A 12,723-nucleotide genomic window follows, 5' to 3' on the forward strand; every position below is an offset into this window, starting at 1 on the left:
GCCGGGCGGGATGTGGCGAAGGGGGTGGCAGAAGCTCGACGGTCGCACGTGGTCCCACGCAGAGCTGTCGCCGTGTCTCTGCCGGGGACTGTCGTGACCTCGGGAGTCGTCTCCTTCCACCCCGGCCGACTGGGGTCTGCGCTCCCCAGAGCCCCGGGGAACCCTTTTGGAGCAGGAACGTGGAAATTCAGGTCCCAGTTGATTCACTTGGGTAAACTGGGAGGGAGAGGCTCCCCACAAACCAGGGCAGCACTTCTCATGGCGGTTTAACCCTGAGCCGTCATCTGTCCTTGCTGAAAAAGACCCCCAGACTCCCTTCTGTTCCTTGGCAGCTGCCTCCTGATGAAGGAGCCGCGTATGCCAGCGGGCCTGTAAGCGTGCGATTATTGCGGTGCTGGCTGACAGGAGCAGAGGTCCCTGGCCGGTTGCTCCTGGGCAGTGTTTTACCTGGGAGACCCTTTGGGTAGAGGGCTGCAAGGAGCAAAACGGCCATACCAAGGTGTCACTGCTGTGGCAGTGAGGGCTGATCAGGAAAGTGTGATGTTGTCCACACTGATATAACCTGTTCGGCGCTGACTCCTGTGGATCAGCAAAGACTGGGCGCCGTGGCTTGAAAAAGCCTTATTGCTGCATCTGTGGACTGCTGCCTTCTGTCGTGGTCGAGGAGGTTAAGGGATGTAGTTTCAAAGGTCTGTTCCTGGGAAAGTGTCTGTCTCCTAGATGGAGAATCGACTGACTGCATAAGTTGACAAGACTCTACTGACTTGAGTTTAGGATTAGGTCTTGGGTTTGTTTAGAAGTGACCCCTCTGTCTGTCCTGCATTTACTCTCCTTGGGGACTGTAAAATGATTTGGTATTCCCAGAGACTAAGACCAAAGTGTTGGATCCCTGAAGGAGCCCTGGTGCCCCTGAAGCCAGTGTGACTTATCCATCGTGTCTAGTGGGGCTGTGCTTTCAGCCCAGGCCTTCTAAAGACTAAATGTTTCCCTGATAGAAAAAAAAAAAAATTATCCTAGCTATTAGGCTGCAATTTCAGCAGCGGCTGTAAGGTCAGGCACTGATAAGTAACCAAATTACACGCTTAACTTCATTCATCGATGATAACTCAGCTATGTGTGTGGGTGTAAGTATAGGCAGGTTGCTTACAGTAATTTTTTTTAATTTAAGCACTTATAATTATCACACCCAAGATTGAAATGTAATGTTTTGGAACAAATCTGGTGGAAAGCTCAAAGCTGAGCCTTTTTACCTAGCTGAGTTTTATTTTTATTTCCTCCCCAAGGTGTGGTTCTGAGGCAATCCCAAGAGCCCAAAGAGCTGTGGGGATATGTGCAAGTTCGAAGTAAGGCCCACATGTTCTGGTGGCTCTACTATGCAAATAACCCAACCAAAGACTTCACAGAATTACCTCTTATCTTGTGGCTTCAGGTAAGGTTTGGTGAAAGACACTTAAACAGTAACTTTCCATCTGTGCCTGGTTCAGTCTGATCGGTATCTTTCAGCTCTACAGAAATAGGATTCAAAATTGTCCAATTCTATATGATACATCTTGTGAAAGAGAGAGTCAAGAAGAAATAATGAAAATATCATTCTGCAGTTGTGGGGTGCCCTCAACTGCTCACTTTCCATCAAGTTAAGTTGCAGAAATAGAGGTTGTTCTTACCTTTCACACACCAATAGTGCTTTTTGTGCCAGACACTACACGTACATTGTAGCGTCACAGCTCCTTTCCTGAAGAGCTTACAATCTAAACAATGTTCAGAGAGAGAGTAGATAAAATGATCAGAGATTTAGAAAGATTTCCAAATGGAAACAAGTAAGAGAGACTTTGATTGTTTAGAGATTGGTCCCATGCAGTCACAGTTTGATAAAAGGCAGTAGTGTGTGCTCCACATTCACTTCCAGCAGTACATTCCAGAAGTTGATATTGACTATAATCCCTTGATGACTCCGTCTTTTTCTTTCTGGGTTATTTCCTCAGAGAGAAATGCACATGCTGATAAAGCTAATGACTTGCAAACCTCTGTAGATAGCTAACTTTTGCATTCAGTATTAAGGGAATAAGGCAAAGGGTTTTCAAACTGTGCTCACATAGCATGCAACTCATTAGATGCTTTTGCAAGTGGGTAATTGCTTCACTGTTTAAATTTTTGCTTTCAGAAATGGCACATCTACACATAAGGAAAGACGATGAGGAAGAGAGCCTTCTTTGCAAATTAACATGTAGTGCAAAAGCCATTTAAAAAAAAAAATATACAGTCTGTCCTTCTACTTACTGGCTCGCGTGTATTTTTCTCCTATCTATCATACCTATACCATGCTGCCTTTTAACTCATTTGTTATTTGGTGTTTCCCCACAGGGAGGCCCAGGAGCTTCGGGCTGTGGATTTGGGAATTTTGAAGAGATTGGCCCATTAGACAAAGAAATGAAACCAAGAAATACAACCTGGGTATAGTAGAGAGTTTAGCTTCTAGTTATTAATTGCAAAATGTTTGTTGCTTGTGTAAGGTTGCTGTCATCACAGAACAGTTTTCATTTAACGTTCGATAGAACTATGATATTTTGTCTTAAAATAGTGTGGCTAATGAAATGACTTGCATTAATATCCTTGTTAAGAACTGAAGAATACAACTATTCATTTGATTTGATGGAATATGTCTGGGCTTCCATGAACTTGTGAATTGCAGCTTTTTGGGAAACTGAGAGCAGGGAAATTCTAGAAAGATGTTATTTCAGATCATAGATTCATTGTGCACAAGTCGTAGAGGTTTTTCTGGGCAGCTGGCAACGTATAACCAGTGGCTCATAATTACAAGTCCTGTATGGCCTTCAAGGGAAGACAAATTACAGCTGCCTATGAAGGTGGGTATTTATGCAATGAAATGTATCTGTGCTCTAAGCTACCAATAGTCTAACTACTCGGGAGTTGTTGAGATGGTATGGGTGATCTGCCCTTGGATCACTGGGATTGTCTGGGTGCCTTTCTTGTTGCAGGTTGGGCAAATTGAAAGACCTTATGTTGTACCTCTTTGTTTGTGAGTCTTACTGCTTTGAGCCGTGATAGCTGTCTGAGTGCTGATGTATTGATTTAATGTGTACACTTGTAACTATACAACTATAGCATTTGCACAAAAGCCCAGCAATCCAAAAGAAAAACCTTATTTTACATTCTGACAGGCAAGTCTCACCTGTACCATTCTCTCTTTTGGACTTGCATCTAATTTTTCTGCAAGTTCTTTCAGGGCCAGAGATTTGATGGCTCAGTTAAACGTTTGTGCCATCAAAACTAAGGTTTGTGCTGGTGCTGGACTGAGGTTTCATACAAGCTTTCTGCTTGTACAGTTGCAGGCAGCCAGTATCTTGTTTGTGGATAATCCTGTGGGCACTGGATTCAGTTATGTGGATGATTGTAGCTTGTTTGCCAAAAACCTTACCACAGTAGTTTCTGATATGATGGTCCTTCTTGGAGAATTCTTCACATGTAGAACAGAATTCCAGGTAAGTGATTTGAATTCTTGGTTAGAATCATATTTTAGTTTGCTTTTAAACAGATCTCAAAAAGAATTACTGAACAGCCCTCCAGATGGGCAGTGTTTGCTACTAGGTAGCATGCATTTGATGGGAGTCAGTGCAGGTATAACCACTGCCTCTTACTTCCCACAATTCAGAAGTGGTATCTTGAATTTGATGCTAGTTAGATAAGCAATGGGGTGGATTATTGTCTGTTGTGTGATCCAAGAAGAATGCAGGATCACAGCTGTTTCTAGTTCCAAAATACTGAAGTGCCTGCTTCAAAACTTCTCCCAGTAATTACATCAGGATGTTACAGGAATCTTATCTGCAGCTTAGAATCAGAAAAATATCCAGTGTTTGATAGTGAGAGGGGAACAGCCAGTGCCTGGGTTGTGGGATGTGAGAGGTGGTTGGAGGTATCTTCTGCCCCTCTGTCCGATTGGTTCATTGTGTGGCTTCTCTCTCTCTCTCCCCCTCCCTCTCCAGACTATCCCATTCTACATATTTTCTGAATCTTATGGAGGTAAAATGGCTGCTGGCATTGCTTTAGCACTGCATGAGGTAAGTAGTTGGGGGATGTAGTTCACTTTTCACTTTAAAACATGATGTTCTACACGTATGTATATTTCCTGGAATACACTGTCCCTGCTGCCTAATTCAGATTGTTACTTTTTTTTTTCACTTAATGAAAAGTGGTTCTAGAGTCATGAATATCTAACTAAAAGTTGGGTTTTGTTTTGTTTTTCCTATTATTCATCAAGGCTGTTCAAAAAGGGACCATAAAGTGCAATTTTATGGGGACTGCTCTTGGGGACTCATGGATTTCTCCTTTGGGTATGTTTAAAATCCACAGACTGTGTGTGGTTTGTTGTTGTTGTTTTGCTTGTTGGTTGTTTGGGGTTTTTTTACCATTCCATGGGTACCTAGAGTAAAAAATGCCAGCCCTGCCTTAAGTGAATTAAATCTCTAGCGAGTCTGGTAAATCAAAAAGAAATACTTCAACATTGCAAGTATCTACCTTTAGAATGTATCTAGATTATGAGAAGTCAGTGAGGACCATACTTGCATTTGAAGTGGAGTGGTGGTGAAAAGTCCCTACACATCTCTGCAGCCTCTGAGGTGTTTTGGTAAGAGTACTGTGCTTCAAATGTGGCCACCAAATGACTCACAAGGTTGCAGATGAGGTTTTCTCTTTCTTTTCACAAGAAGACCTTGTGCTGAGGAACTGATGTGCTCACAGACATGGAAGAGACAGGTGTGTGTCTGGTGGAGGACAAAAAACAAATTAAAGGACTCTTGGTCCTTCAATTATATTTGCAAGGGCAGGCTCACCGATTCTCTGCAGCATGGGACAATATCAAGCAAACTCCTGTCTTGGGATCATCTGATCCTTGAGACCTTAAAACAAATCTGTTGTTATATAAAAAAACTTTTTATAATAGATTCCCCCCCGCCTAACTTTTGCAGACATCAGTTTAGACAATGCCCATTCAATTGTCAGATCTCCCCCATGTTCTAGCAGTGTGCTGCAGTGTTGGGGTGAGAACATTTTTCGTAAGAACATGTCTGTTGCTTTAAATAAATTTCACTGATTAATGTTTAGGCGGTTAATGATGTTGCAATGCCTTTACTGGTTCTCAGGATTTGTAGGGAACCTGCTCTGTGGTACATAACCTTCGGGCTAACTGAGCTGACAGTACTTTTTTATTGATTAATTCATCTCGATATATTTTTGTTACAATCATTCTTGCTACAATAAAGAAAAATAAAGGAAATCATATGTCAAAAACTTAGATGTTTGAAATCTGTTCTGTTTCTTTAGACTCTGTGCTGTCTTGGGGACCCTACCTTTACAGCACTGTAAGTACCTTCTTTAACTCTTGGTCCTCACCTGATTACTTGTACTGCCATATAGTATAAATGGATGGGTTTTTTTAAGGTTAGCTCTTAGCCAGAATAAAACCTCAAATACATGGAGACTGTTAGTGAGAAATGAATGTGAAATTATAATTAAAGCTGTCCTCCTTTGTGTTTGTCTTCCAGTCTCTCCTTGATGATAACGGTCTAGCAGAGGTGACTGCTGTTGCCACAGAAATAATGGATGCAATAAATAAAAATCAATATGGGCTGGCCACTGAGCTCTGGGGCAAGGCTGAAGGTGTCATTGAAGAGGTGAGATCTTCTTTGACCAGCATAAATAACAAACTGGTGCTTGGGAAGGCACACAATTTCAGGTTATCCTTTCTGTGAGTACTGATGTGGCGTGAATCCCCCATCCAACCCCCTTCCCGGTCATTTTTGCCAGTAGATATTTTATCCCAGTGCTGATGTAGAAGAGCTGTTTGTTTGCTGTGCACCACCATGTGGTTGTAAGAGGCAGTGGGTAGAGTGACCCACAAGGGCTTGAGGTATTGCATCAAGGTTTCCACCTGGCACATCACTTAAATAGATGCTTAATTTTTAACATGCAACTAGTCCTGTTGATTTCTATAGAACCCAGTTTCTACTTAAATGAGCTATGTGTCCTTGAAAGCTTTCTTCTGAATATTGAAAACTGCATCCAGCAAGACACAAATCCAAGTTAAGCATAGATCTCCATTTAAAGAACTACAGTAGGTGCACAGGGCTGAAAGGAACCTCAAGTTACGTCCTGTTACTGTATCTTGTTACTTAGCAAGTTCTAGCTTAAAAGATAGGTAAAGTTTTGCTCTTGTTTTTCCTGTTGAAGGGTTGCTCCAAAATCTCACTCTTTCTTGAGTTTTTGTTTTAGTACAGGTAAGGCCCTGGCTTCCTTCAACTGAAAGACTGATCTGGAGCTGCTTCCTTTTCTCGCTCTCTTTTTGTTTTATTCTGTAACTGACAGTGCCTTGCACATAGTTGGTTTCACTTCTTACTGTTTGGAAGGAACTTGTTCCCATTTTGTGTTTCTCGTCAAGTCTGCTTGTCTTCTCCTGTCATTTGTGATATTGCTGTCATGGTGCAGGCACTTCAGTTCTTCTAGGGTTGCTGTTATGAGCTGATTTCTGACCTATGCATCAGAACTTTAAAGATTCAAAAATTGAATAAAGCAGGGCTTCAAGAACCTCAACTAACTTCTCTAGTGGCAAAACTGATCACACTTGTCCTTTGGATGCAGACAGTCTGCTGTCTGCATCAGAGCTGCCATTCTACAGTTCTTGGACTCATCCAGATGTTAGCAGTTCCAAAAGAGGGGTGGCTGATACCTATCACCATGTTCTGGAGGAAGCATCTGAGATTTTGAAGGGCTGTAGGTTGGGAGGATGTTGCGCAAGAAGCAGCATCAGGCTAGACTAGATCTAGCAGAAGAGACCGTCTGAAAGGATCATCTGGCGTTGCAACTGTGTAATGGGTAATGAGAATCTGCCGTCATTCGCAGGATGTAAGGCTTCTTGTAGCTTCACATTCATTTCAGAGAAGTAAATAGCATCTCTGGCACAACCTGTCTGTGAACAATATAGACTTGAAAAAACTCTTCCCCACTGTCAATGCAAATGTAGAACCAAAGTTTTTCCATAAGTGTCTTCCTGACGTGTAGGTAAAGTGGCAGGTCACAGGGTCCTTTATTTAGGACTGACTTCTCTTTTTTTTTTTTTTTTCTTCCCAGAAGAGAGTCTGTTCCTCATACCAGAGAAATGTTTTTGTTACAGTGTTACTGAAATTACCTTGTGTTTTCAGAACACCGACAACGTGAACTTTTATAACATCATGACTAAGGAGGTTCCAGAGATGAAATCAAACGAACAAGAAAATCTCCATCTCAGTAAGTTGTATCTAATGCTTGAGCTTCTGAGGCCCTATGTTTGCATTTGCGTACTTTCAGCTCTGATAGTGCTGAGTACACTCTCAATTTAGCACATCCTTAAAATGGGGTCTTCAGATCCAAAGGATATTGATATTCTCCTGAGCAGAACTTGTGTTTGCTCTTGCTTACATAGGGATAAATAGGAATGTGGAACACCACTTCTATAGATTACACCTCCACCTCTAAATCCTGCACAAATTGTTCCAAGGCAGTAGTATAATTGTGATATTCTTTTATGACCTTTAAGTTACTTCCTCTTAACGTCTTTCAATTCTGTCTTCATGACGCAAAAATGTCTCATCAATATAAATAGTCTCATCAGACTCTTTGCTCCATTATGCATCAATGTGAAAACCACATGTATAGAGCTCTTTGTCTTTTTCATTTGCTCCAGCAGGGAAGGTGGATGGCACAGTTAACTCCCAACAGTAAAGCATTGCAGCTCAAAATAACGTCTGTTGAGAAGAAATCATGTCTGTACCAAGTGGCTAAAGCAGAACCTGGTCCACTGAAAAAGTGCTGTGTTAGCCAAAACTAGAAATGGATGGTTGGGTTCTTCCCATATCATCCCCTGACCTAAATAAGGGTTTATTTCAGTGGTTTCTAGTAAAAGGAAGCAAATCTCTTTCTGTGGTGTTGCATTCTCAGTAGAAAAGAGTTTGTTGGCCATGACTGTAACACTGAAAATTGTTATCTGTTCAGGATGACTGTCTTAAATGTGCCACTAATCAAAGTGTGTTCTCTTTTTCAGTAGGACTTTACCAGCGCCATGTCAAAAATATGCATAAGGACAGCCTAAATGAATTGATGAATGGACCCATCAGAAAGAAACTAAAAATTATTCCTGACTCTGTGAAATGGGGAGGTACTTTCCTGTTTGCTAGTGTGGGTCTAATGAGCGTACTATTGTCTCTTACAGTATTGCAGTCTGTAGGAAGATTACTTCATTACTGTAGTAAGCAGTCACATTAAATTGTCATTATCCTTGGGCCGAAGAAGAGAACTCATTCTCAGAAATTAACATGTATGAGGCAGGCCCGTGGGAGCAGATGTGGTGGTTCTGGCTCTGATTCTGCTGCTTATATCTGTCTTTAGTCAAGCAGCTAAAAATACAGGGGGAGGAAGGAGATCCTCTTGTGTCTCAGGAGCTGGTTTCTGTCTTTCATGCAATCTTGATGAAATTCCTGTCATTTTTTTTTCTGCCAGAAAGGAAGGTTTAAAGGACTGATGCCAGCACCCTGTATGTGTATAATAGGAGCCAGAAGCTAACAATGCTGTGTGGGAGCTCCAGTGGGAGCACGGCTGCTTTCTGGTTCTTTTTAGTTCCTCAGACTGATAAATTACTGGCTGCTGCTTCTTTGGGCTAGGACTGGTTTTTTTATGCAGCCATAAATGGCATTTTAGGACCCTTAGCCAGTTTCTGTCCCAGCTTGGGGATGACATTCTTGATCAGTCTTCCTTCTGATTCCAACCAGGTCAGTCCAAAGATGTCTTTGAGAACATGGCTGAGGATTTCATGAAACCTGTCATTGATATTGTTGATCAGCTTTTGGCAGCCAACGTCAATGTTACAGTCTATAATGGGCAGCTGGATCTCATTGTTGACACCATGGGTAAGGGACTTCTTGACTGGGGTTGGGAACAGAACATGTGACAAGCAGAATGTGAAGTACCAGTTGGTACCTGGATCTCTCCAGTTTTCTGTGCAAATCTCCTATACAACTGGCAATGCTTAAATACTACAGTCATAAATGAGCAGCTCTTAGTATGTTTTGTTTACACCCCTCTGAGAGAGGCAATTCCTTTACCTCCATTACACTGTTGGGAAATGGATCTGTAACATCAGTAATTGCTTGTTTCAGTTAAGCCCATTAGTAAGTAGGTAGCTAATAGTTCACTTAATTCTTATGGATAGACACATATATATGTACGTATGTATGCTCATTCATAAATGAAGAATGAGGATAGATGAATAAATACATGATTATCCTCTCTTCTGCTGTGCCTTGAAGAGCCTGTTCTCTAGGGCAAAGGTCATATCTGGCTACAGATTTGTTCACCAAGTGGCCTGCAGCAGGGAGCATGGTGCCAGGTGAGATGGAACAAGGGTGTTGGTAATTAATCAGGGAGGGTGCAGTTGAAGAGTGATCACACCTGCTGCTCAGTAACATGTGTAGGCTCCTGCACATCTTGGCCACTCAGGGGTTTTGTTTGTCCCTTGCAGCTTGCAAGATGCAGGCTTGATCAAGTGGCAGTTTGGGAGCCAGGCCAAGTGTTGCTGAAATGTGTCATGCTGTGAGACTGCCGTGCTCTCTTCCAATCACCTTTTCTTACTGATTTAAATAATCTGTAGTTACAAACTGTGCAAACATCTTCCCATGTTGTGAAAGGCTTTATTCTTTATTTGTCATTGCCCACTTAAATACTCATATGCCCTTCATGAACAACATTGCAATCAATAAATCAGGAAACAGAGTATTTAGGCTGTCAAAACAGATTAGCAGTTAGTGGTGCTCCAGTTTATCACATTTTGAGCTAAAATTGAGCTGCAGTTAACATGTAAACTCTTCCAGTAGTTCAGAAGTAGGCTAAAGCTTTGCCCCCCTTGGTGTCCTGGAATTGGTCTTTTTGCTGTCTTGACCTCCACTTCCTGTGGCAGGCACTTGAAAACAGAAAACCTTTCCAGGCTCTTCTTGATGAGTGACAAACAGAGAAGCAGTGTCTCTTCTTATTTCCAAGAGGGGGATGTGGTGCCGCTGATCCTTCTCCATGGCAGGACATTCAAGGTGTTTGAGGAGTAATGCAAAATATGTCAGAATCGCTAGGGCTGCAGAGCCTCTAAAGAGGCACATGTTCAACTTATGCAATCAGAAGTCTATTTCACGTGCATCTTGACTGTTTGCTTTCTCCCTTTTCCCTCCATTGGTTTGTTTCAGCTTGTCCTGAACACAGCCTTGGTCATTTTTCTAGGCATAGCAAAATTGAGTTTAGAATCTGAGCACACAGAGACTGTCCGCTAACTCTGCTGTGTTGGTATCTAGTATGGTGGGCATCCAGCTGAACTGGGACTCCCAAGTTGCTATGTCAGTATCAGTAATCAAGCATATCTCTTCTCTCTAACAGGCCAGGAGGCATGGATCCGGAAACTGAAATGGCCTAATTTGGACCAGTTCAGCCAGCAAAGGTGGAAGGCACTCTATGTGTCTCCAGAATCCACCGAGACGGGTGCTTTCCACAAGGCCTATGAGAACTTCGCTTTCTTCTGGATTCTTAAGGCTGGGCACATGGTAAATAATACATTTCTAGGGGTGGGATGCACCATTATCAGCAAGGAAACTGAAGATGCATATAAGCTTGCTGTCTGCTTCCTTATAGCAGCTGCTTACCATGTGCTCTCATCTCTGTGCTAGGTACCGTCTGATCAAGGAGACATGGCACTGAAAATGGTCAGGATGGTGACACAACAGCAGCACTAGGGAAGGGGAGGCCAGCTGGTGTGGCTTCCTGCCCAATGTCAGTGCTCTTGCAGAATGTGAGTCCGGAATAATAAGCCACAGGAGGAACAATGGCTATTTGGACACATAGTTTCTCTGATCTTGCTGATAATGTGCACAAGCACTTGGAGAAAGGCATTTTTTTCCTTGAATGAGTTGTTGCTTTTGAATTTGTAAGCTGTGACTTGCTGCCTTAACACTGTTCATAATGACTCTTCCAGAGGGAAGTCCACTGTCATAACCAACCAGCTCTGAGCCTTTGACTTTGACTTGGAAGGATTTTGTGCTTTTGTAAGAAGCTGCCCTTCCCTGAATGCTCTCGTCTGTTCACACACCAAGAGTAAAATTGATTTGAGTCCCAATAGATTTGCTGTTTGTTCCTCTCAGAGAGCTAACCTGTTTCATGAAGCCGTGGAATGTTCCTTCGTTTGTCCTCAGGTCCCTGCTTGGATTACTAACTGAATTACAATCACCTGGCTGGATGACAAGCTGAAGACATGAAGATGCCAGGATAGAGGGCCTGCCCTAGAGGAATTACAGTCCATCTCATCTTGCTGAGGTGCCTGAGTTAGGACCCAGGATTCTTCAGGTCTCCTGTAGTATGGAGAGAGAAAAACAGTCCCCCAGAGGAGGAGTTGACGTTTTTCGTATGACCATTTGTTGTTTTCATTCTCTTTAATGACCGTTAACTTTCCTTTAGCCGTAACATCTATAAAGCCCATCCAGCATGAATTCCTGCTTTCCTGTATGCTGAAGCAGGAGCCCAGTCAATATTCTCTTCTTGTACAGAAGAGAGTCCTAATGGACAGAAGCATCTTAAAACCTTCTGAGCTTAGACTGGAGAGTGGAAAGGAGAGCATTATTTGAGCAATAATAGCATAATTCTGAAAGATAATAGCAGTGTTTAAAAGAAGGATATACAAGCTATAACCAATATCTTGATCCATATTTTTCTAGAGTTTTTTAAGTCTTGCGGAGACCCATTATTTTGAAAGAACTTTTTTTTATATAGTACACAGTCAAGAGACTTGGTCAGACATCTTTGACTTCTGCTGTGGAGCACAAAGTGACTGTTGTTTACTGGTGTCTGATAGGAGACACAACAGCTTGTTCCAGCTGTCAGAATCCCAAATAAGTAGCAACCCCTAATTACTCCACCAACTGAAACTGTCATGAAATGTCTGATAGTGTTGGCTTAGCAAGGACTGAGGCATAATGCTATGTAAACACATATGCAATCACCCAGCAGCTGGAGTATTGGCACCTAATAGTTGCTTTCCTTCTTTGTGTTCTCTGCTTGAACTTTAGAACTTTAGCAATACAAAAATCCAGATTTTTTTTTTTAAACACATTTTTCAATAAATGCAATAGGTCCAATTCATCTTTTTTTGGCATCACATTGATGTCACTGCTTGAAAATCACATCTTTTCTGTTTTGGCTTTTCAGTGTAAAGCCCCTGCCAATGGGAGCAGATGCAGTTACACTTGAGAGGGAAGGGTACCGGTCTGTGCTCTCCCTCATGGTGGCATCGCATGATGAGGAGCGCATGTCCTGGGGACCACAGCCCTCCCTATCCTTTCCACAAAATGCATTCCTTCAGAGCATGAAGGGCAACCCAGAATGGCTAGGCAGAATCAAACCAGCAATTGTTTCTCTTCTCTTGCTTGTGGAACATTAGATGAACAAGAGTAAGAGGTGTGTAAATCTGCATATCTGCATTCTTGGAATAGTTTGAAATAACTCGCCAAACAAATAGGTATGTCTGAGCCTGGACAGTCTGAGTTGGCTTATAGTCCTGAATCCCATTATATACAATACTTTGCACTATGCCTAAACAACTAATACTGTAGGGCTTGGTAGAGGGAAAGACTCTAGAAAGCAGCATTATCA

General features: G+C 42.3%; 1 protein-coding gene across 1 annotated transcript; it reads left to right on the top strand.

Moving 5' to 3' along the window:
• Nucleotides 1-1,306: 1,306 nt before the first annotated feature.
• On the top strand, nucleotides 1,307-10,814 carry SCPEP1 (serine carboxypeptidase 1). The gene is made up of 12 exons (XM_010294746.1): nucleotides 1,307-1,429; nucleotides 2,362-2,451; nucleotides 3,345-3,500; nucleotides 4,002-4,076; nucleotides 4,277-4,349; nucleotides 5,338-5,375; nucleotides 5,559-5,687; nucleotides 7,212-7,296; nucleotides 8,090-8,203; nucleotides 8,814-8,951; nucleotides 10,462-10,625; nucleotides 10,749-10,814. Exons 1-12 carry the CDS (start codon nucleotides 1,355-1,357, stop codon nucleotides 10,812-10,814), a joined length of 1,203 nt encoding a protein of 400 aa, XP_010293048.1. The 5' UTR covers nucleotides 1,307-1,354.
• Nucleotides 10,815-12,723: the final 1,909 nt, after the last annotated feature.

Source organism: Phaethon lepturus, unplaced genomic scaffold (genome assembly GCF_000687285.1).
Source record: "Phaethon lepturus isolate BGI_N335 unplaced genomic scaffold, ASM68728v1 scaffold49770, whole genome shotgun sequence".
Classification (NCBI taxonomy): domain Eukaryota; kingdom Metazoa; phylum Chordata; class Aves; order Phaethontiformes; family Phaethontidae; genus Phaethon; species Phaethon lepturus.